Source organism: Myzus persicae, unplaced genomic scaffold (genome assembly GCF_001856785.1).
Source record: "Myzus persicae strain clone G006 unplaced genomic scaffold, MPER_G0061.0, whole genome shotgun sequence".
Classification (NCBI taxonomy): Eukaryota; Metazoa; Arthropoda; class Insecta; order Hemiptera; family Aphididae; genus Myzus; species Myzus persicae.
Genome location: NW_019104148.1, coordinates 53,169 through 79,230, shown reverse-complemented (window position 1 = coordinate 79,230; position 26,062 = coordinate 53,169). Strand labels below are relative to the sequence as shown.

Below are 26,062 nucleotides of genomic sequence, written 5' to 3'. Positions count from 1 at the left end.
AACAACTTTGTATACTAATATACAATAGATCATATTAGTATATTTATTGAACGAAGCCGTACAACGAAAACGAATGTGACGCGTACGATAATTACCGTACATACGCGACACTGTTGCAGCTCCGTGCATTTGCGGCGCCAAGCGGTCACGATCCCTACGGCGGCGGGCGACCGTTTCACGGTGGTTGCTACTTGCTCAGCGCTCAGTGCCGTTCGGACCGCGTGCCTTGTTGTTCGCGTTCTCGTATTGTTAGTCTTAGTGACGTACTGACGTCTGGTTACGTACTCTCATCTCGTATCTGGTAGGCCTTTCTTTACATTACTAATATTGCATTTTTCAATAACCATCGCCGTTGGCCAGTCCAAACAAGTATTTTCCGAGAGCTATGCTGGATATGATGAACAAAATGGCCGAACTCAAGTTCGAAGCGCCCCTAGCGCAGTTCGAGGAGTCTGACGAGTGGACGAAAATGATGGACGACGACTCGCCGCTGCAGTCGGCCAAACACAACCTCCACAATCACCATCATCAACAGCCAAACAGTCAGCCGACTTCAGGTGGTGGCTTACGCGACGTGGATGAGGAGCAGCTGGATAACATGCTCAGCAACAGCAGCAGGAGCCTGGAACCGGCGAACAAGTCGTGCACGCAGTGCGGAGCGAACAACAACAATGTCGGCGTGGAGGTGACGACGTCGGACACGGACAATTTTGGAGAGACATTCAGCGGGTCTCTGGAAGACCTGGTTCACACGTTCGACGACAAAATCACCAGATGCTTTTGCGACTACGAGGAGTCTGTGGAGAAATTAGCGCCGGTTCAGATCAGGACTCAGGAAGAAATAATGAACGAATGCCAGTGAGTTGTACTTACACGCCAGATCTCGTGATAATAATATTATTATAATTGATTGATTTATTGATGTTTTATTATTATTATTATTGTTTTTGTTGTTGTTTACTTGTGGGCGAGCCCGGCTGGGAGGATTTTAATATATTACATTAACTACATATTATAATTTGTAATGTAAACATACAGAGAGTACAGGGACATACTGACCTACCTATTGGTTGTATGTTGATTGTATTATTTAAAAATGCTGGTGTTGAACTGCTGCATTGCAGATCTATAATAACAACACATACACATTATGTATACAGCATAAATAAAGGTATATTGTTTAGTTAACGGTTTTGCGGTGAGGAAGATCTACTTTGGGTGTTATGCAACTTGTTTTTATGCAGGTTATGGAGCATGTATCACCGAGTTAAGCCGTTTTCCTGTGTACGCAATGTGTAGGCAAAAACCGTGGCCCATCACCCTGTGTTAGATAGGTAGCTGTTGTTATAATTTTGTAGGTCAAACATTACATATATAGATCGAACGTCGTCATCGTCATTTAGCCGAATACCTTTTTTTCTCAACCGATAATCACAGCTGCGCATGCGGCATGCACCACACGGTCCATACAAGCAAAAACCAAATATTCCCAGAGTCGTGCCATTCTATCTATTACATATCAACACTTTCGATAAATATATATTTCAATACTCAATAGTTCCCGATATAAAACAAATGTTTACCTATATATTTTCATGTCGTGATGTATACGCTGAGATTCCAATGATGATGAAAACTCGATTCGCCTACTCGACCTAACACAATATACATTATTTACGGGTGGACGGCTTATTATACGACTACAATGAGATCGTTACGCCTCGGCACGCGAATAAGTGAATCACCACCGCTAACCTTATATGTACGTTTATTAAGACAACGAATGAATAATATAATGACGAGAAGCATTATTATCACGATAACAAATGTTGTCAAATGTGTATTGTGACGAGCTGATGGCTACGACGGTAATAAATAATAATATAAAATATATCTCGGGATTATTTTACTGTAGGTAGATACCAACGTTCGTTTCGAAATGTATAGTTTTACCTTGTAAAGTTAAAAAACCAACGAATTAAGCCTACACAAATTATGGACAATATTTATTCAAAATCGAGTGCATCATAACACTGTTGTATAATAATAACTCGTAATAAGTGATGTATTTTGTTACCATTTCATTTGACTATACATACAGCACGTGTATCAGAGGAAGTCGCGCGAAGACACTAAATTAATTATCAGATTTATTTATCATTAATTGATAGTTTTTTTATCAACAACTTTAATAATATAATATATTAATATTACATAAAATAATAATAATATAAATAAATAGCCAATAGGTTTATATATTATGTATATTATAGAAACATTTTACCGTTGACATAATATTTATTAGTTATTACTTATTACTTAAGTACCTATACTAGGTATTTATTATATTGATGATATTTAAAATTACCTATAAGTTATTACTTAATTAATAATAATCGGACGTTTTTAAATTATAAAATAGGTTTTTATATTTATGCCCGTATATAGGTACACATATATGCGATATTATTATTTATTTGTTTGAATAGAATCTCAGGATGTTGCTTCACACATTTTTCTTTAACTTAAGATATCTGAACTCGCATACTAGTAAATTACGCATTATAACTATTTTATAAGACCTGATTTATTAGATAACATAGTTTTAAATGAATTTACAGATTTACAATTACCTTTGTATTTTTTTTACCATATTTTTTGAACATAATATGATGTGTTTCTAGAGGATTTCTTGTGAAAATTGTCACGAAAAGAATAACTATTATACTTTTCTTATATAAACAATTAGGTAAACATTGAACGTCAAATTATTTTAGGTTTATGAAGGTCTATTTATGTAAAACATTTAACTATACTTAGGTACATTTTTTAAATATTTTGTTTACATCTTACCATTATTAATTAGGTCAACCCAAAAAAAAATTGTAATAATGATGAGGTAATTTAGGTTAAATTCCTATAAATCTTAATCTGACTTATAATGATTTATTTGTATTGTATTTAATCAATAACATCGAACAAGCCAATTCCATTGTTATATACTTATATTCATCTTAATTATAATAATTTGAATTATTGTGAAGTATCAACATAAACTAGTACCTACATATTACATATTATATTATTATTAAAAAAATTAATTCTCTTTAGACATATACTGTAAGAATTTAATCAAATTTGGCTGATCGAAACTGTTATTTAGATGTTTAATAGCAAAATATCAGGCATTCTGGAACTAAAATTAGAAATAAATGATTAACAGCTATCATGTTATTTAAATAAAAACCTACAATACATCTGTCATAGATTCACACACATCATTAAATACGTTGGCTTTTATCCAAAGTTCAAGGTTAGATCTTAAATGCGAAAATTTTATTTTTGAAATATAATACATACACATATAAAATGTAGGTGCTTCGCTATTTTTAACTGAACTTTTTTGTCAAAACAATCTCAACGTTTATAGTTTATACTATATTAAACGCTGCCAAAGTTCCAAAATTTATGTTATTGTTTAGGTGGTAAAAGTTCAAATATATAATTTAAAATATTTACGATTTGTCATTTACTCGTTTACTTAAAAACATATTTTTTGACATGCCTACTGATAATATAGAAATATAATGATTATAATTATGACATACCTACATGATTAAAATGTAGCATTATTCCTATTATAATAGTTATTACCTACATTTTATTACTCAATACCTAATTAAAAAACATAAATAAAATTGTTAAAATTAATAAATAAACTTTGATTGAAACTATTTATTCGATATAATATAATTAACATACCTATGTATTATTATTTATTAAAAATTTTAAAAGATTATAATATTGTTTATGTATAACTGTATAAGTACTCGTACCTATTGAGTATTAAGAGGATGTTGGTGGATTTTTTTCTCTCTGGCCTATGTGCAACAAAGCAAATTGTATACGTCCACAATAATGATTATATTCATGATAATTTCTAAAATTAGAGTGAAATGACCTCTTATAAAATGTAAAGGTAAGATTATTACCTAGGGAATCTTATAGGCGTATTATTATATTTTAATTTTAAAGCGGGTTATGAGTATTTTAAGATATACAAACAATTTACAATTATAAAAAACTCTTAAATAAGCCGTAAGTGTGATATATTATATTGGCATGAATTTTATTATATTATAAATCCATTGGGAATATTTTGTACCTGCCTATATTACTATCGCTGATTATAATTTATAAATAGTGTTGGAAATAGGTATATTACCTACAGAGTACAGAGTTACAATATTTATTATAAGTATAAACAGTATATGTCTACTAATAAGTAATAAGTAGTAACCAATGATATTGTGTTGTTTTGAAACGTCTGGTCTCTCTGGTGTACGTCGTGATAAACTATTAAGTTATAGGTAGGTAGTCACTAGTCAGTTACTTTTTGTCAGGTGAAAGTTGTTGAACGATCTCTTATATTTTTTATACTACTTATATGAAAATAATATAAGTATACATAGTATTACATTTTTTTAAACTTGAAATAATAATATATTAATTGCTTGAATTTATGTAGAAATTATATTCTTCATTATAACGCGTATCCATCTAACTATAACATACCGATCAATAAATTTCAAGAAACCAAACAAATTAAAAAAATCCAACGTCTAAATACAGATAATGTTCTTGCCTTTAAGTTCGATAATATAAGTCAATTCACTCTTCTAGTTACTACCTATAACTTACAAGACCTAACAGAACAATGTTGTGCCTCTGCTGAACACAAATTTGCTGTGTTGCGTGTGTATCAGAGAGATAACGTAGTAATATAGTGCGCTGACATCCTCTTCATGTGTGCAAACTAAACTGCTTGTACAAATGTACTGAATTTGTAGATAATTTATGATTACGATATAGGTTTAATGTTATGTTTATTTACTTCTTGATGAATACATAATAGCACATACAGAATAATATTATTGTATTAGTAATTATACAATAGTTGTTATTAACAATTAAACAATACCTATAAATATTATAAATATACCTACATGGTTAAAATTAATAAATATTTAAACCTAATATTTAGTGTTTGTAACGATTTACAAGTACTACTAAATTACTAATTATTTAATATTTTCAGTTTAGTAGTCTTGAATATTATGTTAACAAAATACTCGTGAAGAATACCAAACTGTATGTGTTAGATAATATTACAATAGTTTGGGTCAGTTTTTGTACACAAATAATTTGAGATGATTCATGCTATTATAACATGAAATAATAACCCGTTGCATAGACGTCTTTCTGCTGTGTATGAACATGTGGATTTACCTCAGATATACTACCTGTAGCCAGTAAAATCTAAAAAACCAGTTTTAATATCGCCACCATAATGATGCACATATTTATAGTAACTATAGAGCAGGCCGAGTAACCGAGACTTCACTTGAACCCATGCAGTCGGTATGATAGCGTCAAAATTCTTCACGGTAACTTTTAAATCCATTTTTTGTGTTTATTTGGTTACTTTTTTTCAATTAATAAATTATTTATAATGTTTCATTAAATTTTTTTTTAAGTAATGTTAAAATAAGGTAATTAACACTTGGTAGTTGACATTTAAAGATTTTTTTTATCGTAAAATTATAATAATATTAATTATTGTTTTAATATAAAAAATAAAATATACACACTAGTACCTATATTATTATGTTTCGATGGTTAAAATGTATAATGTATACATATTATATGGGTATTGTTATAATGGTCACAGCGTGCTGGAGATGACCCACGGTCGCTTGTCCATTGCTGGGTTACCGCACAAAGGAATAAACGACACTCTATTGTCAATAAAGTACCTATTAATTTTATAATTGTGTCATTCAAATAATCGTTGGGATAAATAAGTAAAAGGCAAAAACCTGAAATGTCTTTACAAAAAAATATATATTATGGAGTATTGGAGTATGTGTACCTATGAGTGTTAAGTGTTATATTCTATCTCTGTTTATGACACTAGTCAAATATATTAAATCAAATGTTGAATCGTGATCACGTTTCATGTATTAATAATGATGAAGGGGGCTGGGGGCCGTTCTTAAGAATGGTCGAGAACGCATAACGTATATGATGATTCTGTAAATATTTTTTACTATCCCACGATGTATAGTTAGTGTTAATTTGATAATATGAATAACATAGTATAATATATACTTTAACATACTATTGTTCGTGCGTAGTCTATATATTTTTAGCGGAAGTAAATTTGGTTATATATGTATCTACCAGTATGTGCCTATAAAATATTATCTATATTTTGTATCCAATATTGTATTTACAAGTTACAACTATGAATAAATATTATTAAAAATACAATTTTATGCCTAATTTTTATTTAGGTTTTTCATTTTATACAGTAAAATTATACATTTATTTACTATTAATATATAAATTATAAGATATAACTAAACTGCAATAACAAAATACAAACTTGTCTAATTAGGTACCCAAAATATATCCAACAGATTATCTGAGATTATTTGAAAAATGAAATACTTAATGACTACCGGACTACGTAGGTATGCGTCGTAGTGTCGTACGTCTTTAGGGTGCATTATAAGAGTAGTTTTACCAATCCTGCGACATAATAAATGCAATTGTTATGCGTGTAGGAGTGTAGGACAGATGTCTCGAAAACTCAGATTATATATATATATAATTTATGCACGTACTACATATATATAGCCTATAGGTACCCATCTTGATGCTATTAACATGTTCTTAGACTACTTAAAAAATATATCTCATATATATAACCACAGAATGTAAAACTTTAAGTTCATTCGTTGTACATGTAAGAAAGTACGTATTTGTGTATTATTAGGTACCTATGTATTTTTATACCTTTAGTAATTTAGGTGTCTCTACTATATTCGTGTGCGTAATTTGTTATTCCATTAAAATAATTAGAAAATGTGTAGATGTATATTATATGATATGTTATTAATGTGCCTATACTGCCTTGGTAGGTACCTAGTGTTTATGTTACCGTTGCTGATATAACGTTCCTAGGTAGTGAAAAAACTCTTTTTCTGATAGTTAATTTTTATTATTTATTCATTATTAATATATCAAATTATATATTATTATTATTTTTTTTTTTTTACTTTCTATTAAATTATATTATGTAGATGTGTAGTTACCGTTCGACTTGAAGACAACCGAATTTCTTATAATTTTAAAAATGGAACTTCAAATTTTTAACTTTATCAGTTTATTACTCAAATCACACTCCCCTGTTATTGGACACTATAATTCTATGTATACGATTAAGTAGTAGGCAGTGTTGAAATTAGATATTCAACTATAAACTAAAAGTATACTAATACGGTGGCTCGTAATAATTAAGGTGCAAAAAAACTTTAAATAAAATGCTAAATAACAATGATAACATTGCTAACATGACACGCCCAAGCAATTAATCTAATTCTCAAGCAGAGTAAATTTAGGATTTTAAATTTATGTATCACTTACCTATTTACTTATCAAACCATTTAAATTTTCGTGGACTGTTGATAATAATTTTTATAACAGATAGAAATTTGGACGTTTCTTTTCAGGGAACTTATATGTATAAAATCAAAACGATTAAAGGATAGGTATATACTTTTTATTATTTTCTTAGATATTTAGCATAGGACATCGGTATGATAATATACGTAGGTATATATTTTATACGTCGTTTGAACAAAGGGAGTGAAATGTGGATTTAGTAAAAATAAACAGTAACATTATTTTCTATGGTCGATAGGTATTATCTATAAATTCTTATTTTTAAAGTGTGCAAAGAAGATCGTAATTTTTTACATAATTACATATTATAACAAGCTCTGTATCATAGCCCAAGTGCATATTATATTCTCATTTCTAACCTTTTTTTCTTTTTGAATTTAGTACCAATATTATAATCCCGATTATAATTATTGAATATCTACATTAAAATGAAATTATATTTTGTTGTGTGTAAAATATTATATTGCTAAATAATTTTAAATGTTATTTTTTAAAAAAAAATTGTTGAAATCACTTGCATACCTACCTATTTATGTCCATACTTATAAGTACCTATACATAATATTATACACTAGGTATACATTATAATTTTTAATATTATATTGACATGTAGCTTAAAGTCTCAAAATTACTCATAGAAATTGTATGTACATGTAAAGCCCCCCTATAACTGCCATAACATAATTTATATAATATAAGGTCAATTGTTCGAGTTGCCCTCTAAAATTTCAATACATGGTTTGTTGAGTCGTCCCTTTTAAATTAGTAGTAATTTATATCATTGGTCTGAGTTAATGGGCTAAGGCCAAATTATTTATCTACATTATTCATATAGTATAATATATGAATACAATGTGTGATATACATGTATACATAATAGGTGTATAATAATTGTCTATTATATAGTTAATAGTTTCAAAAAATTAGTTATCTTACAAAATATGATAATTTAAATCTAATTCAATAATTATATTTAATTCTGAATGTCCATCTATTATATATCATTAATATTTAATAATATTTGTCAATTCATGTACCAATAAACAAATTATAATTTCTCATTTTAGAATGTGGTGGACAATCACAGGAAACTTTGGCAATATTCTTCCTATTGATTGGTCCAAGTCATATGCACGCAAAGTTCAACTGCCAGTACTCAATTTGAATAACAACATCCAGGTAGAACAACATAAATTATAGTGACTTGATAATAATTTATATCAAACTAAATAAAAAATTTTCTGAATAGGACGAATCATCAGATGACCTTAGCAGTGAAGACGAAGCCGTTTCAAATGACTTAGATTTGCATACTTTGATATTGTCAGGTCCCAGTGCAGATATTGAACCTCCAACTGCCGATGAAGTGATTAGAGAAATTGATGATATTATGGAAGTATGTTGTAAATATTGTAATTTAATATTAATTGTTAACCATTAGATACTATAAAAATATACATTTATATCTTAGGAAGGCACTTCAAATGAGTGTACTCCGGACTCTGAACATCCTAAGGAAGTTCATTCACCATTACTAGAAGAAAGTTAGTTCATATTTATTAATAAATGTAGACAATGTTTAAAATATTTTATATTAATACTGTTTATTTTTGTATAGAGTTAAAAACATTAAATGTATCTCAACTCAATGAAGTTTACATGGAGTTAGAGTTGCTGATCAGAGACTATTCTGAAACATTAATTACAGAACTGGCATTAAGAGATGAGTTGGAGTTTGAAAAAGAATTAAAAAACTCATTTATATCATTGCTATTGGCTGTTCAAAATCGAAGGAGACAATATCATGTTGAGAAAAAACGGAATTCGAGAGCAGGAAATACAAACAAAAACGTAACAAATGAGCCAAAAGTATGTTTTGTATTGCACTGTCATACATTTTTTTTACAACTGTTCTATTATTTACAATCTGATATTTTATAGTATTTAACCACTGTCATACCATACCATTTGGATAGTGGACCTTTAAGTAATCAGGCACTTCAAGTTCTCATTAAAAGTATGAAGAATAAATCCACCTATATTTTTAATTGATTTGATAAATGATACATTTATAATTATAACATTTTTAGTATTAAAAGCAATAAATGAAGACAGTCCCACAGTACCAACATTACTAACAGACTACATTCTTAAAGGTAAATATTATGTTCTTTAGATATTCATTATATTTATTATAGTGCCAACTGCCAGTTAAATATATCACAAATTGAAAATAAATATAATATTACTTTTCCACTTATATTTAGAACAAGAAATATTGATTATTATAAGATAGGACAATATTTCTTATATTAAATTCTTGTTGCTTTTATCAACTTCACACTTTTTTCATATGAAAATTTGAATTATAATTTAAATTTAAATTTCACTAATTTGCTGCATGCCCATTATTGAGTTCAAATATTTAGTCTAAAGAGTTATTTTCCTCTTGGCCTGAACAACCTGGAGAGTTATGAATAAAAAAAAAAAAAAAATGAAAATCAGTTTTATCAGCAGCTTGGGTTACTAATTACTTATTAATTGATTGTATTCAAACACAGAAAATAATTATAAATAATAATCAAATTACTTCACAGTACACCAAAGTATCAACATATTAAACTAAGAAATTTGAAAACAAACATATTTGAGATTATATTTCCTAAGTTATTTCTGAAAACATTAAACACTTACAATTGTTTGTAATAATTATTGTTCTCAATATTTGGCCATCAGTGCAACTTTATTTAATAAGTTTTACTCTTCTTAGTATTCAAAAAATTATAAAAAGTTATTTATATAATTATATATATATATTTTGTATTTCAGTATTGTGTCCCACATAATTGAATATGGATCAGCAAAGTGGAATGATCAACTGCACTCTGAACTCTACGTGATATAACTTATTTAATTTTAACTTACTATGGCATAATCCGTAGATTTTTAGTATCTCTAATAATTTATTATAAGTTCTACTTGAGGTACATTATTTAGACATTATTAGTATTATATTAAAACACTTGGAATCTACAATAGATTTTGTGTAATAATAACTCTACAAAACATCTTTCTTCTATTTAGTAAAAAAAAAATCTAATGTATAAATAAATTAAAGATTTTTTTTGTTTTGTGCCATTTAGATATTTTTAAAACAAATGAATAATATAGAAATTAATGAATACTCAACATGTAATTGAATATTGACATAAATTAAATTAAACTAAAATCTTACATACCCAATTGGTGCTTCAAAATAATAAAGTAATGATTTACTTAACAATACTTATATAATTATGGCATGAATGAATAATGATTGATCATTTTTAAGATGTCATTCATAATATATTATCGAGCTGATTCCAAAATTTGATAAATATATAGTTAGTTCAGGCTCGCATTTAAAGATACTAAACAAATAAACAATATATTACGATTATATAGTATGAATTATGGGAAATGTTTATTATGTTGCGCTGGGACCAAAATGAGTGCAAATCATGATGCGAAAGAGTTATTTTATTAATTTTTTTTTTATGTCATTCTATATTTCTCAATTTAAATTAGACTAAGTTTATTATAAGATAAAGTTTAATTTTAGCTTAATTTTAGATTATTTATTGTATTGTTTTTGTGATAATCTTTTTATTTATGCTTATGTACAATTTAAAATGTTTCTTTCTTTTTTAAGCTTTATTAATTATTTATATTGTATTGTTTAAATGTATTTTATATACTAATATTTTCATCAAATATCAGATGAAAAATGTTGTATATGCCGACATATAATTATATAACGCCCTCTAGTCATAATATTAATAAATGCAAAATAAATTATTGTCAATGAACATTATTCATTATTAATCATCATACAGTGTATATTATAATTTGAGAAATTTAAAAATTTTTATTTCATCAATTTTTTCAATAAATAATGAATACAACTTTTCTGCAACACTGTTGCTGTAATAGCATGACATTAAAATTAAATACTGTTGCATTACATTTTTTACTTAGATTACATAGGTACATTCTACATTAAATGAACACTAAAACAGTACTGGTTAAACCTACCTAGCAATCGCTGGGGACCTTAGTTGAGAAAAAAATTTCAAAAAAGTTAAAGTTTACTCTCAGTTCTCACAAATGTTTTAATGTAATATATGACAGTTAAGTACTTAAAATAACTATAGTTATTTTAATAACATAATGACAAAAAACCTCCCTTTTACCATGATTTGAAAAAAAAATCAAACAGCCATTTTTTAGAGTTTTTCATTTGTATTATGAAGAAAACAAGATATGCATTTTTAGCACCTTTTAGTATTTTGCTATATAAGGTGTATAGTAGCGATGCTACATTAATCACTACAAATAAAGTGACGTGCTACTATAGCACATTTCTCCCGACCACTATGTGTATACAAATACAATATATCAATTGAAGTAAGATAATATTTGATACATGGAGTTTCTAGTTATATTATGTAGGTACCTAATTTGTTTTACAATGGAATTTGTATCATAATTTAAATTGTATACAAGTAAATTTCAATTATAAATTATATTATATCATCTTAAATTAACAAACATTTTAGAATATATGGTCATTGAAGTAATATATTATTTATGTATTATTAAGTTATATCCAGCAAGAGGCTGTGAGTGATTATAGTGACTACAGGCATGTATACTTATTCTTTGTTAGGCAATAATAGATTTTTTCCATCCACTCATGTATATATTATGAGACCATTTTGACAGTTTGTTTTAATTTGTACCTATTATCTTAGACATTAACTAGAACTATATCATCAGTGAACATCAATAATTTACCTTTCAATAATCATGCCAGTATTGAGTTCATATAGATTAAAAATAGTATAGGGTTTAAACACAAACCTTGGGTAACTCCTTAATATTTGACATAACAATAATTACTAGGTATATGTAATAAAATCCAATAGAATTGGGCAAAACTTTCAGAGGCACTGCCTGAACAATATAAGGTTTTTTACTGTTGTTAATAATTGTAAATCAAAGTTGCAATCTAATAACAAAGATTAATTTATAAAATATTTGTATCAATAAAAATTATGCTAACTAATAATAAATTTATAATATAGATACCAACCATTCTTTAATTTAAATTATAACATCAATTTAATTATACCAATATCCATAAATAATTTGATTGAACAACTGGCATTGGTATGTACATGTATTAAGACTTAAATACCATTATGCTGTACAGTTACTTTTTTATATGGTATTTATTTTTATTAAAATAGATTCAGATGAAAAAAAGGGGTTAAAAAAGTACTATCAACACGGACTCAAAGGAACTAAATATAGGCACAAAATATTCAATGAAATACCTACCTATTATAGTGTAGTAAGAAACATGCAATTTTTAATGAAATGACTCACTCGTGAAGTATGCAAAATATTTAGAAGTCATAGATAATACTAAATAATCTATGTTAGACAGAAATTAAATATACCTTTTAGCAATAATGCAAGTAAAAAATGTTTTTTTAATTAAAAATAGTTTATTACAGAGATGTTGACTGTTGACAACTCTACTGCCCTGTGTGTCTGTTTTAGATGTTTTTTTTAAAATTTATAGCTTATAAGTTATAAGAGTACCTAGTAGCTACTAGCTATTACCTACTGTATTATTTATAATATAATATCAGCGATCGTCGCCAATTTTCTCAGACTATGTTTCATTTCTAAAAAATGTAAGTATGAAGCATTAATTACTTTTATTTTTATTTGTAATAACACATCAAGATAGATGTTTTGTTGTCGTATCTTGAAGATTCGTTGACCAAAAAGTTATCAGAAAAAAGTATTTTTTTAATATTTAAAAATATTTCAGGCGTTACAGAATATTTTGTATCTTTACCATATCTTGGTATCTAATATTTTTTGAATAGTGAGAAAAAAAATACTTATTTACTTTTAATTTAGAAACTTACTTTATACAATTTTTTATTCTTTACAATAAATTAAATAGTCATCTTTTAAATTTTCATAAGAGAAAAAAACTTTAAGCTTGTATATTTTGTTGTTCGTCGATTATTAAGTATTTTGCTCGTTTTTTTTTTAGAGAATATTAGCATCATATTTCAACTTTTATTGAACCTAAAAATCTTTACCCTATACTTAGAAGTTAATACAGCATTCTAACATAAATAATATCAACTATGTTATGTATTAAGAGCACACCCACATTTGTTGATTCTATCTTCACCTTACAAGTGCATAACAGCAAATTTACGGTATCTTCTCTTCAGCAGTTCTCTCCTAGTTTCATTAGTTTTAACATTGAATTGAACTGAACAATGCATTATCACAGCTGTACTTAAAATGTAACATTTTCTGTGTATTTTTTTAATATATTAATTTTAAAAGTTATATGAGCATTAAAATAACATACCTAGTGCCATAGCCTTAAAAAGGTGTGTTTATGTTATGTTATTTATTACTTAGTGCCTACAGATGAACAACAATTAAATTTACCAAAGTATAAGTAAGATTATTCAACATACATTTTCCAATAAAACCAGACACTAGTACAGTAAGCACCTAACACCAAACTCAAACTTCCTGCACATTTTGAAGTATTTTAATAAGGTGTCTACAGTTTACAGTCTACAACACGACGGACATGGATAAGTACACCTTTATAGCGTATAATGTGAGCGTAATTTTCGACCATATAAACTAAGTTTAGTTTGAAGTATTTTGAACTTTGGTCTTCTAAAATATGTTTTGACATAGTATGGTCGGAGAGCGTAAAAAATAAGTCAATTGTGAATTGGTCAAATAGTCTTCAACGAGTCAAAGGAGTAACGATAAAAAGTAAAAACATTGATAATAAACATAAACGTTAATAATGATAAGAGCATTATTTGACAAGAAACGTACTGTAAGCAAACGTGCATAAATTAATTTGATATGAATAATAATATATAAATTATAAATCGAGTTCGGTTGCGAATCAATGGACGTCATTAACTCGGCAATCAAGCGTTTAGGTATTGTGTGTATTTTACGGTTGTTCGGATGATCTAGACCCGACAGCTGCGGTCAAATAACACGACCGCCGACAAAATAATATGAACAATTCAAGTTTCAACGACTACCGGACTGCTATATAACTAATTACCCACAGTTTCAAATGGAGAGACGCTTTTCGCCATTTCCATGTGTTACTGATAACGGAATCGTGAATAATAATAATAATAATGTACGGATAACCAAACAAATGACAAATATGTCAACGAAGAGAAAATTGATAATTTCTAAAAACTATTTCTATCAATTTATTGTTTAATAGTACTGCCTGTTGGCGCATAATTGGAATATTATTCTGATGACTTTCCGAACGAGCATATTTTGATCTACAAGTAAGTAACACTCAATATAATATAATATTTATGAAAGATTCTAAGATGTTTATCCGTCCTGTACTCCTGTGTAGACCTAATACGCGTAATAGTTTATATTTTCATAACTTTAAATCATAGATACATTCAAATACGTGCAATTAAACACGATTTTGTGCACATTTATTACATATTTAAATTACAACATCTTTAATCTTTACAGATTTAATAGTCAGATATTTTTCTCTGTTATTCAAATGCATATATGTGTTCATTAGCCTACTCTATAATATATTTTAAAAATATATGATAACCCATATTGTATGTTAGTTATTGTGTACCTTCCTATAACAATTAAAAATAATATAACATTATGAATGTGTATTATTACGAAACATAACGCTATAATACCTTATCATTGTGGAACATAATTAATTTTTAACATAGAACGTGATATTAGTTAAAAACGTAATAAAAATTATAAATGTACAAAAAATGTTATAAATACAAAACATAACATATCAAAAGCATTGTGAGCAAATAAATTAGTTATGTTTTGCGATGCCCATGATATAGTACACAAAAACAGATTACAGTTTGGGCTTGTAGTACCTTACTTTATATCCATAGGTGTAATCATTATCTAGTAAGAGCGAAGATATTAATTTGCTCTATTTTTAAACTATTATTTATTATTTATTATAACTTATTATTTTTATTATATATTTTTTTTATATATCTTTATTATTGTTTATCTCTGCGTTTCATGTAATTACTAATTAATTATTCAAATATTTGTGTTGCATAGGAATAATTAAAGGTGTACACATTTTAATATACAATAGGCAGTACAAACTTTACCCTAATGTTTAAAATTCTATTACAAAATGTTGAGAACTCGTATATAGTGTTTCTATTTTGTGTAGATTTCTAAATTGTTTGAGGGGTAAAACTCTGTCACCTCTTAGTCCAGCCATGATAGGTAAGGAATATCTAGAAAAAAAATTATCCAAGCTACGCCATTGCTTTACCAATTGCTTGTTCTTGTAATGGGAACTTAGTGGTTAGACCACATCACCAAAGTAATGTAACATTTTAATACATTATTAGAATTTTGTGTTGGTACAATCTTAAATTTATATCTACTTATTTCTAATTAAATTGTATTATGTTTTTATATTTATTGAAACATTTAAATATATTTTTCAGATTTTACTGAAGTTGAGTTGGTGAACTGTTATTATTTTCATAAAGCGCTGAAGCAGTAAGTTCATCACATTAATCATAACAAACGTCTCATCATTGTCATATAATTTTGTCAATCATTTGTTTATATTGTTTAATAACATGAATATGTTGAAAATGTGCACTTAAAAAAAGATTCTCATTAGATTTAAGTGTAAAATATGTCTTTATTATGATTTTAATAAGCAACCCAACTACAATGAATAGTTCAGGGCAAAGTAACGAATCTGTAAGTAAAGTCTGTGGTGATCTTCTAAGCAGTTCTGCTTGGAGTGCTGTTATTCATCAACCAGCACATGATTCTGATTTAGAAGACTTGCCTTCAACAGTTGATATGGATGCTATTAAAGATCCTATTCAGACATCTCATAACACTATAACTAACCAAGTGGTAGATTTCTCTGAATCAGAGTCAGAATCTGAATCTGAATCTGAAAAAGAAAAATATTGCACTAAAAAATTTGGTTACTCTTCAGTCGATGATGATAACATTGATGACTCGTCAGATACTTCATTTTCGTCATATTTACCTTGGTCAAAGAGGAAAGGACTGGACAAACAAAAAAGAACTAAAGATTCAGTTGACTCACATTCACATTCAAGTTCAAGTTCTAGTGATGAATCTAGCTCTTCTTCAAAATCAACTCATTTTGTGAAGCAACCAATTTATGATGGTACTTCTAGTGATGGATCAAAAAAAAAAGAATTTTGGCAGGAAGAACCAAAAAAAACATTTTCTTCGAGTTCAGAACTCGACAAGCTTGAAAATTTAGAACCTGAACATTTACAAGTCATTAATCAGGAAGACTTAGCTGAAATTTTATCTGATGTTCAAAATCAAAGTTTTTCTACTGGATTTGATGATGTTCAACCAAAAAATTTAAGTGACAGTAGCGACTCAAGTGACATAGAAATCAAAGATTGTGTTGTGAATGATGCAATTATACGTTTAAACAATTCTTCTGAAGATGAAAATAAAAAACCAGCTTATTCTTCAAAATTGTTAAAAGACTTTGTGGAGAAAACAGAAAGCGTGATACAAAAACCTAATTGTAAAACTAATGCACATTCGTTAGAAAACAAAACTGTTATTAGTAAACAAAAAGAAAATGTTATAAAAAGAGGCAGAGGGCGACCAAAAGGTGCAATTGTGACAAAATGTGATAAAGGAAATACAAACACACAAAACGTTTTGCCCAAATTGTCAGCTAATTTTAAGCGTGGACCTGGTCGTCCTAAAAAGATGCCTCCCCTTTTAGAACCAAATAGTCCAACAACAAAGAGTTTAGATTATGATCCTCCAAAAGAAATTAAAGTCCATAAAAGAAAGAAAAAGAGTAAGAAAAAGAAAAAAAAACGTAAGAAGACATTAAATCCAAAATTTATAGCTGAAATGGAAAACCTGGTTGCTTTATTTATTCAATGTTTAAATATATCTAAAATGTCAGAAAATATCAGAGGTAAATCTAGCTCATTGAAGTCAAAACAAAGAGAAAGATCTGGTAAAAAAAGGAAAATTGATAAGACAAGTTACAGCGATAATGATATTGATAAAAAAAGAAAAAAAGGATCTCCAGATACTTCAAGAGATTCTGAAACTACTAATGACCAACGTCTACCATTAAAAAAGCGACATTATCATATAACATCAGCAACGGGTGCTGGTGTTACATATGTTGAAGATGTATCTAGAGATGAAAATTCTGGTAGTGAATCTGATAAACAAATTAAAACAGTTAAAGTAAAGTCTGAAGTTAAGAAAAAGTCAGGCTTACGAAGTAATTCTGCAATACCAGAAGTTAAAGCAAAAGATAGTGAAAAAAGAGATGAACCTAAACCAAGGAAACCTCCTGCTGGCGTATTTGTACCAACTGTGGAAATGCCAAGCTTACAACTGAAAAAAAAGGTAGATGAAACTAATGTAAAAAAAGTGAAATTAATTAAACCTGAAAAAGAAAGTCCAATAGGAAAATTAAAGAAAAGAAAAAAATGTATAAACCGAACTGGATTTCCTGTAAAGAAAAAAAAGAAGAAACGTACAGACCTTATGGTATCTGATAATACATCTATTAAACATAAAATTGTTGAACTGCGGCCAAAAAGTGAACAAATTGAAATTACTCCAGAAAGGAGAAGTATTCGTGCGGTTGTTCTTAATAAGTTAAAAGATAAAAAGAAAGATGAAAAAGAGGATAGTGATGCATCTAGTGTAAGTTTACCTAAGAAAACTAAAACGGACCCTATTATTGAAGTAAAATCTCAGAAGAAGAAGCCCGATAAAAAGCATTCAATACAGTCTTGGAACTATAGGAAGTTAAAGACAAATGTTTATTATGATTTCAAACCAATTTGTACTTATGAAGCACAAGCATGTAATTGTGTAGTACCAACTGAAGGTAAAGGTTGTACAGATGATTGTATAAATAGAATGATTTTTGCTGAATGTTCACCTGAACTTTGCCCATGTAAAGAAAAATGTTCTAATCAACGTCTACAAACACAACAATGGGCTCCTGGCTTGGTTAAATTTATGACTGAAGAAAAAGGTTGGGGAATTAAAACTACTGAAGAGGTAAAAAGTGGTGAATTATTATTGGAGTATGTCGGTGAAGTAGTAAGTGAACAAACATTTAAAGATAGAATGACATCCATCTATAAAAATGACGTTCACCATTATTGCTTAAAGCTAGACGGAGGATCAGTTATTGATGGTCATAGAATGGGTGGTGAAGCAAGATTTGTAAATCATTCTTGTGAGCCTAATTGTGAAATGCAGAAATGGAGTGTGAATGGTTTATTTAGAATGGCATTGTTTGCTCTTCGTAAAATACAACACGATGAAGAATTATGTTATGACTATAATTTTTCCTTATTTAATCCAGATGAAGGTCAATTATGTAAATGTAAGTCTCTAAAATGTAGAGGTGTAATTGGAGGAAAAACCCAAAGAATTACCATAAGATCTCCCAGTGTTTCAAAACATCTACCATCTAATAGAAATCGTTCAAGAAAAGCTGCTCCTAATACTAATACTTCACCTAAAAAGTCTTTATCTATTGTTAGTATACAACAAAAACAAGTATCAAATGCACCTATTGTAATCAGTAAAGAAGATAAAGAATTAATATTTCTACATAAAATATGTTTGTATAGAAACCTTATGAAAATAGAAAAAATAAGGAAAAAACGAAGGGGGAAAGATAATAAACCAAAACAAACTGAAGTATTTAGAGCTCAAATGAATGCACTAACTAATAGTTGTTCAGTACGAACTAGACGACTAGCAACTGCTCAAAATGATCCTGAAATGGAAAAGAAGGCTAAGTTGGCCACAATATTTAAACAACTTTTTGACATAATATGTAATGCCAAAGAAGAGACAGGTGAAATACTAGCCACACCATTTATAACATTACCATCTAAACGTAGAGCTCCAAATTACTATCAAAAAATATCAGAACCTATTGATTTAACCACAATTGCTAATAATATTGAAGTAGGTGTTTATGATACTGTAATTGCATTTGATTCAGATATTTTGAAATTGCTTACAAACAATATGAAGTATTATGGGCGAACTTCAGATTTAGGTGTGATATCCACTCGTTTACGTAAGATTTATAATTTAGCCAAAATAGAATTTGTTCCAAAAATTGAAAACATTTTAGAAAAACCTATTCCAGAAGCTTTTATAGCAGAAAAGAATAATCCTGGTGGTGATCAAGATGATGTGGTGCGGTGTATTTGTGGTTTGCATGAAGAAGAAGGTTTGATGATTCAATGTGAACGTTGTTTGGTGTGGCAGCACTGTGATTGTATTAAAGCTGATCCTGGAAAAGTGGAATATTACTTATGTGAACGTTGTGATCGCCGAGAAGTTGACTATGAAATACAATTACCTACACCACCTAGCTATGCTGACCCCTCTGAAGTTCATTATTTAACATTAATGAGAGACGATTTACAAATTCGAGTAAATGATACAGTTTATGTACTTAGAGATATTACAAATCCTGAAAGTGGTAAATCACATTCTTATAAAACTATAAAAAATTTTAAGTATTCGGATTGTGATATATTTAGAGTAGAGCGATTGTGGAAAAATGAATCTGGTGAGCGTTTTTCTTTTGGGCATCATTATCTTAGACCACATGAAACATACCATGAACCAACACGGAAATTTTACCCTAATGAGGTTGTCAGAGTCCCTATTTATGAAAAAATTTCATTAGATCTTATTATGGGTAGGTGTTGGGTTCTTGATCCTTCTACATATAGCAAGGGTTATCCTATTGGCTCTGAACATAAACATCTTTATATATGTGAGTACAGAGTAGACAAATGTGCACGGATGTTTGCAAAAATGAATAAGTCAAAAAATCCTCCAATTTGTACCAAAAGTTATGCTTTTGAAAAGTATGATAAAAAACTGAAATTAGCAAGAACATTTGCACCTCATGGACTCATGGTAAAAGTAACCAATAGTGCTACAACGCCTCGACCACGACATATAGAAACTATTCAAACTTCGAAAAAATTATCCAAAGCTCAATTTTCAATAAAAAAACAAAGGTTGGATACACTTTTAACACAGTTGCTGTCAAATTTGCCAGAAGAAGAAAAAGTTGATATTACGTATTTACTTGAACCTGGTAGAAGACATAGAAAAAAACCTTCTTTCTTAGAATTATAATAATCAAGTATTATTTTACTGTTATTATAACTATAAAGTACCTAGTTAAGCTAATCCGGGAATGTGTGTCATAATAAATAAAGTTAATTTTAATTTTAGGTTATTCACAATTTTATTTTGTAAATAATTAAATTAAATTATCTTGAGCACTCTTTACATTTGTGTAATTTTATTTATATAACTACTTAATTTATGATATATATTTTATATTTAATTAGTATTCTATAAAATCAAAATGAACTGTGATTTTGTTAAATTGCAAAATGTGATGTATTGTTTCAAATGAATTGTTATATTCTTATTTTATATACCATAAAATTACCTTATAGCTATAGTTGAGTAAATACCATTTGTAAAACAATATTTTTAATGTGTTCTTAATTGTTATTGCTTTTTATATTTATTATTAATTTTATTTATAAGTATAATTTACAAAGTATTTTCTTATTAAAAAAACTTGCATTTTAATTTTAAATTATAAGAGAATTTAAAAATTGTATATTAAATATTTTAACTGTTAATACACGTGTATGCTTATGTATTAAAACATATTTATGCATTTTATTAATTTTATTATATTTTAAATAACTCTTATACAAGGTTTAATTATTATTACTCAATGAGATTAGGTGTACATTTCACTCAGCCCTATATAAAAAAATCAAAATACTAAATTTGAAAAATGAGCCGGTATGAAATGTTGCTGATACTTTATATCAGTACTCAATACGATATTTGAATGTGAACACTTTTAACAACAAAATAATTATACCTAACTTTATACTTCAAATTAAACTAATTATTGGTGTATAATTTTTATATTCTATTATGTTCGATATTAGCTCAAATTAAAAGTTAGACGAGAAAGATTCATATTTATTGATTGGTAGATGCATACAATATTTTAATATAATATAAGTTGTTAAAAAATAAATATACCATACATCGCCTTTTTTATAATCAATAACCAACATTTGGAATGTATATAGGAAGTTACAATCATTCACAAGTAATCCAAGCGAAAGAAAATAGTTCAAGTCTAGCTCAATTAATTTTTATCGTTCAACTGATAAAGCTACTAAAGCAATTATTTCATATCGGCTCATGCCGTTGCTTATCTATTATTATTTATTAATAATTTCACTACCTAATCAAAAACACAAATGAAAGGTCATGTGAGACATTTTTACTAACCAAGAAAATATATATTTAATGATAGGGGTTTCTAGCGTTATATGTGTTTTGTACAGGATAAAATTGAATGGAGCTGCGTCATCGAGGTAATAGGGCCGACAACAATCAACAAATGGAAACGTTTCAAGTTGATGAAAAATCCAGCAATTCTAAGGATGAAGATATCAGAAATCAAAAATGTCTCTCCGCCGTACCGACTCTTTTAGTTTCACTGACCGTATTGATAATTTTAAATGTGCTTGTTTATTACATGGACAACAAATTACCCCCCGTCGAAACAAATAATTCGACCAATAATGATTTTGTCTCTAAACGCGCCATGTCCACATTAATTAAACTAGCAAATTTGGGTCCAAGGCCAGTTGGTAGTTATGAGAATGAAAAATTAGCTTTTAATCTCATAGAAACCGAAATTAATGACATTACAAACGAAGTAGGCAATGTCAATGATATTGCAATGTACAATCAGAAAGTTAGTGGTTCGTTTATTCTAAATATGAAAAATTGGAAGTATTTATTAAGTTATGAAGGCTTACAAAATATTGTTGTTAAATTAGATCCTAAGCAAGGCACAAACGATGCCATTTTGCTAAATTGTCATTATGATACAGTTCCGGCCGGGCCAGGTGTAAGTGACAACGGTGTGAACTGTGCTGTGATGGTAGAACTTTTACGAATTTTAGTGAAAACCCCACATCTCAGGAGACCTATAATTTTTTTATTTAACGGTGGTGAAGAAATAATGCTTCAAGCTTCCCACGGGTTTGTCACTCAACACCCTTGGTCCAAGAGTGCAAAACACGTGATAAATCTCGACAGTTGTGGAGCAGGTGGCCGAGAAATATTGTTCCAGACCACAAAGTCGGACTCGTACTTGGTAGATTTGTACGCCCGCACCGTTCCCCATCCGTACGGGCAAGTGATTGGCGAGGAATTATTTCAATCGGGCATAATACCGTCGGACACGGATTTTAGGATATTCAGAGATTTCGGAAACATGTCCGGTCTCGATCTGGCGCATTACAAAAACGGGTACGTCTATCACACGAAATACGATAATTTGGATCAAATCGAACCGGCCGTGCTGCAAAACACCGGTGAAAACCTGTTCGCGCTCGCCAAAGCAATGTCCACGCACAACGTGACGAACAGCACCAAAACCAAGTACGTATTCTTCGACGTGTTCGGCGTGTACATGCTTTCCTATACGGAACTCTCAGGGGCGTTCGCCAACTTCATAATCGTGCTGTTGTCCTTTTTCTCGATTTTCCTGTCGCTGAAATTCACGACGGTCGGGATGAACCGCCGCGAATACAGCATGCACCTGTTGACGGCTATCGTGAGTCCCGGTTGCACGATCGTGGCGGCTATACTGTCGTGTCTGCTGGTAGCGTTCGCGCTGGACCGACTCGGGTGCTCGATGAGCTGGTACAGCAACCGGTCCAACCTGCTGGTGTACTTCGGCACCGCGACATGGTCAATATTGACCGTGGCGGCTTACTACCCGAAAATCCGATCCAGGACCGATGCGGAATGGACAGTGACGATGCTCAACGGCGTTCAGCTGTTCTGGACGACCCTGCTGTTCGTCGCCACCATGGCTGGTCTGCGTTCCAGCTACCTGTTCGCGGTCATGGTGCTGTGGCCGTCGGCCGCCAGCTGCACGTTGGGCATACTGAACGCCGGCCGGACACCAGCTGTCTGGATAGCGGGATACGCGGCGTCGCTGTTCGTGCCCGTCGCTTTCGTGCTGTACCTGACGCAAATGTTCGCGTCGCTGTTCGTGCCGATCTCCGGACGCCTCGGGCCCAACATTAACCCCGACTACGTAATCGGCACGCTGATGGCCATGTCTGCGTACGCCACTGTCGGTCACCTGGCGCCGGCCATCGCACTGGTGAATAGGCCGCGCCATGCCTTGGCTGGCCTAGGCGCCGCGGTACTGATGATGGCCGTGGCCATCGTCGCCTTTCGGCCAATCGGGTTCCCATACTCTAGCTCCAAGACCGAGCAGCGGCTCGACCTGATACACACACAACGCTTGTTCCACCATTTCGGCGGTGGTGTCCGGTACAACGACTCCGGTTACCTGATCGTCAACTGGGACCGGCAGGGTCCGCGAACGGTCGCCGACCACGTGCCTAACGCGGCCCGCATCGATTGCGCCAGCGAACTGATGTGTGGCTCACCGGTGACCGGGTCGCTAGCGCATCACACCGGTTGGCTGCCGGGTCGACCGGCGCCTGTGTCTCAGCGGTCCGCGGCCACGGCCCAAGTGGCCGTACTCGAGAACGACGAGCGACGGCGACGGATCGTGTTCAACGTAACCGGGCCGGAGAGGGTAAACGTGTACGTCAGCCCTTATCCCGGCACGAGGTTGAAGAACTGGAGTTTCTCGGGACAACCTGAAGTGGCCACCAGTTGGATGGGAAATGACGTGTACGTGATAAAGCACTCGTCGGGGGCGGGTACGGCGGCTGGTGGCCCGCAGAATGTGTGGAGCTTTTGGTTGGAACACGAATGCGACCGTGGCTTTGGTGAAATGTCTCTCAACGTCACATTGGCGTACAGTTGGGTAATACACAAGGACATGGTGTTGGGTGACGAATTCCGATCGTTCGTCTCCTCGTTTCCGAGTTGGGTGCACGTCAATGTTGCAGTCGCCAGCGTTGAAGCGTTTGTATACTAAATCAATAAACTTGGGACTTGAATAAGTATACTTATCATACATATCATTTTATGTAGGTAAACTCTATACGAGGCATATGTTTCCTATGTATCTATGCCTACCTATTGTTTCAAAAATATATTTTCACTTTCAACCTTTTTCAGCTCAAATAAAATATAATATTAAATATAGTTACCTAATTAATTTATTATCAATATTGTATAGGTAATAGTTATAATTTATAAAGTTATACCTTTTGCCTAATATATATATATATAGGGTTTTGATTGTACGGATGGCATATTATTAATTTATTATTTTATTTAATAATACTGTACATGCATATGGTGTGATGGTGAAATTGCATTTATTATAGGTAATATAATATTATTATGTATTTATAAATAATTTTTAAACTTTTATGATTTGGATTTGTTTAAATAATAGATAAATAATATGTATAATGCCTGATCAAAATATGTTTAATAAATTATCAATTAACTGTTTTATACTTATGTTTGAAAAAAAAATGGTAATTTGTTATTTGATTTTATCTTGCTGACCAATTTCATTTTAGTAATTCGGTATTTACTTAGATTTTAATTCGAAAAAGGTAAATTCTAGAAAGCCTATGCCCTATAATTTATTTAGGCATACTTTATACGGCTGGTAAAGTGAACTTTTTTGTACTTGAGAGTCGTATAAAAAAAGGTGATTGATTCTTTTTGATATCACCATAACATTAATAATTAAAAATAATTATATTTTATGGATCACTTAAACAGTTTCTGTGACCAGTCTCGCTGTACAAGGTTCTATTAGTTTTTACACAATTCGAACTCCAAAGTGTGATGAATTTTTTTTCTCAACAAAATTGAGAGAATTGACCTTTTATAAAATATAAAGCCAAGATAATATTATCGAGGGCATCCTCTTAGGCTTTTTATTATATTTTAATTTTAAAGCGAGTTATGAGTATTTTAAGATGTGCAAACATTCTACAATTTTAAAATATCCATAACTCGTGGCTACACAAATTAAAGCTCGCATGTTATATAAAGAAATGTCAAAGTAGTCTGAGCTACTATTTTATAGAAAATAATAACATTTTAATATACGCAAATGATAATTATTATAGCGTACTGCCGTATAATGTACAAATATAATAATAATATAATAGTCACGTGCGCAGTCATATTGTTTCTTGTCATGACGTACAAATGAATTTCAAATACCTACCTATAGGTACATGATTCATCGTTCATACTTCAAGAGTTCATTTCTATGTAGGTATAATAATTTCTATTTTTTTTTTCAAGACCTTTTTTTAATAGG

The 26,062-nt window shown here is 30.3% G+C and overlaps 3 protein-coding genes across 3 annotated transcripts; all 3 read left to right on the top strand.

Annotated features, from left to right (window-relative positions):
- The first annotated feature begins 209 nt into the window (after positions 1-209).
- Positions 210-11,019, top strand: LOC111039277 (fasciculation and elongation protein zeta-2). Its single transcript, XM_022322711.1, has 8 exons — positions 210-858; positions 8,598-8,709; positions 8,780-8,926; positions 9,002-9,074; positions 9,149-9,399; positions 9,472-9,547; positions 9,621-9,686; positions 10,360-11,019. The coding sequence occupies exons 1-8, from the start codon at positions 386-388 to the stop codon at positions 10,374-10,376; spliced, it is 1,215 nt and encodes a 404-aa protein (XP_022178403.1). The 5' UTR covers positions 210-385; the 3' UTR covers positions 10,377-11,019.
- A 1,091-nt stretch (positions 11,020-12,110) lies between these two features.
- On the top strand, positions 12,111-24,947 carry LOC111039272 (endoplasmic reticulum metallopeptidase 1-like). The gene is made up of 2 exons (XM_022322702.1): positions 12,111-13,274; positions 22,116-24,947. Exon 2 carries the CDS (start codon positions 22,127-22,129, stop codon positions 24,746-24,748), a length of 2,622 nt encoding a protein of 873 aa, XP_022178394.1. The 5' UTR covers positions 12,111-13,274; positions 22,116-22,126; the 3' UTR covers positions 24,749-24,947.
- On the top strand, positions 13,660-21,246 carry LOC111039271 (histone-lysine N-methyltransferase ASH1L). Its single transcript, XM_022322701.1, has 2 exons — positions 13,660-14,948; positions 16,137-21,246. Exon 2 carries the CDS (start codon positions 16,345-16,347, stop codon positions 20,863-20,865), a length of 4,521 nt encoding a protein of 1,506 aa, XP_022178393.1. The 5' UTR covers positions 13,660-14,948; positions 16,137-16,344; the 3' UTR covers positions 20,866-21,246.
- Positions 24,948-26,062: the final 1,115 nt, after the last annotated feature.

Bases quoted from the DNA above. Each gene is read 5' to 3' on its own strand.
- LOC111039277 (XM_022322711.1), top strand. From the start codon at position 386: ATGCTGGATATGATGAACAAAATGGCCGAACTCAAGTTCGAAGCGCCC. The intron at 9,075-9,148 runs GTTAGTTCATAT...ATTTTTGTATAG, and splicing joins TTCACCATTACTAGAAGAAA to AGTTAAAAACATTAAATGTA. The intron at 9,400-9,471 runs GTATGTTTTGTA...GATATTTTATAG, and splicing joins ACGTAACAAATGAGCCAAAA to TATTTAACCACTGTCATACC.
- LOC111039271 (XM_022322701.1), top strand. From the start codon at position 16,345: ATGATTTTAATAAGCAACCCAACTACAATGAATAGTTCAGGGCAAAGT.
- LOC111039272 (XM_022322702.1), top strand. From the start codon at position 22,127: ATGGAGCTGCGTCATCGAGGTAATAGGGCCGACAACAATCAACAAATG.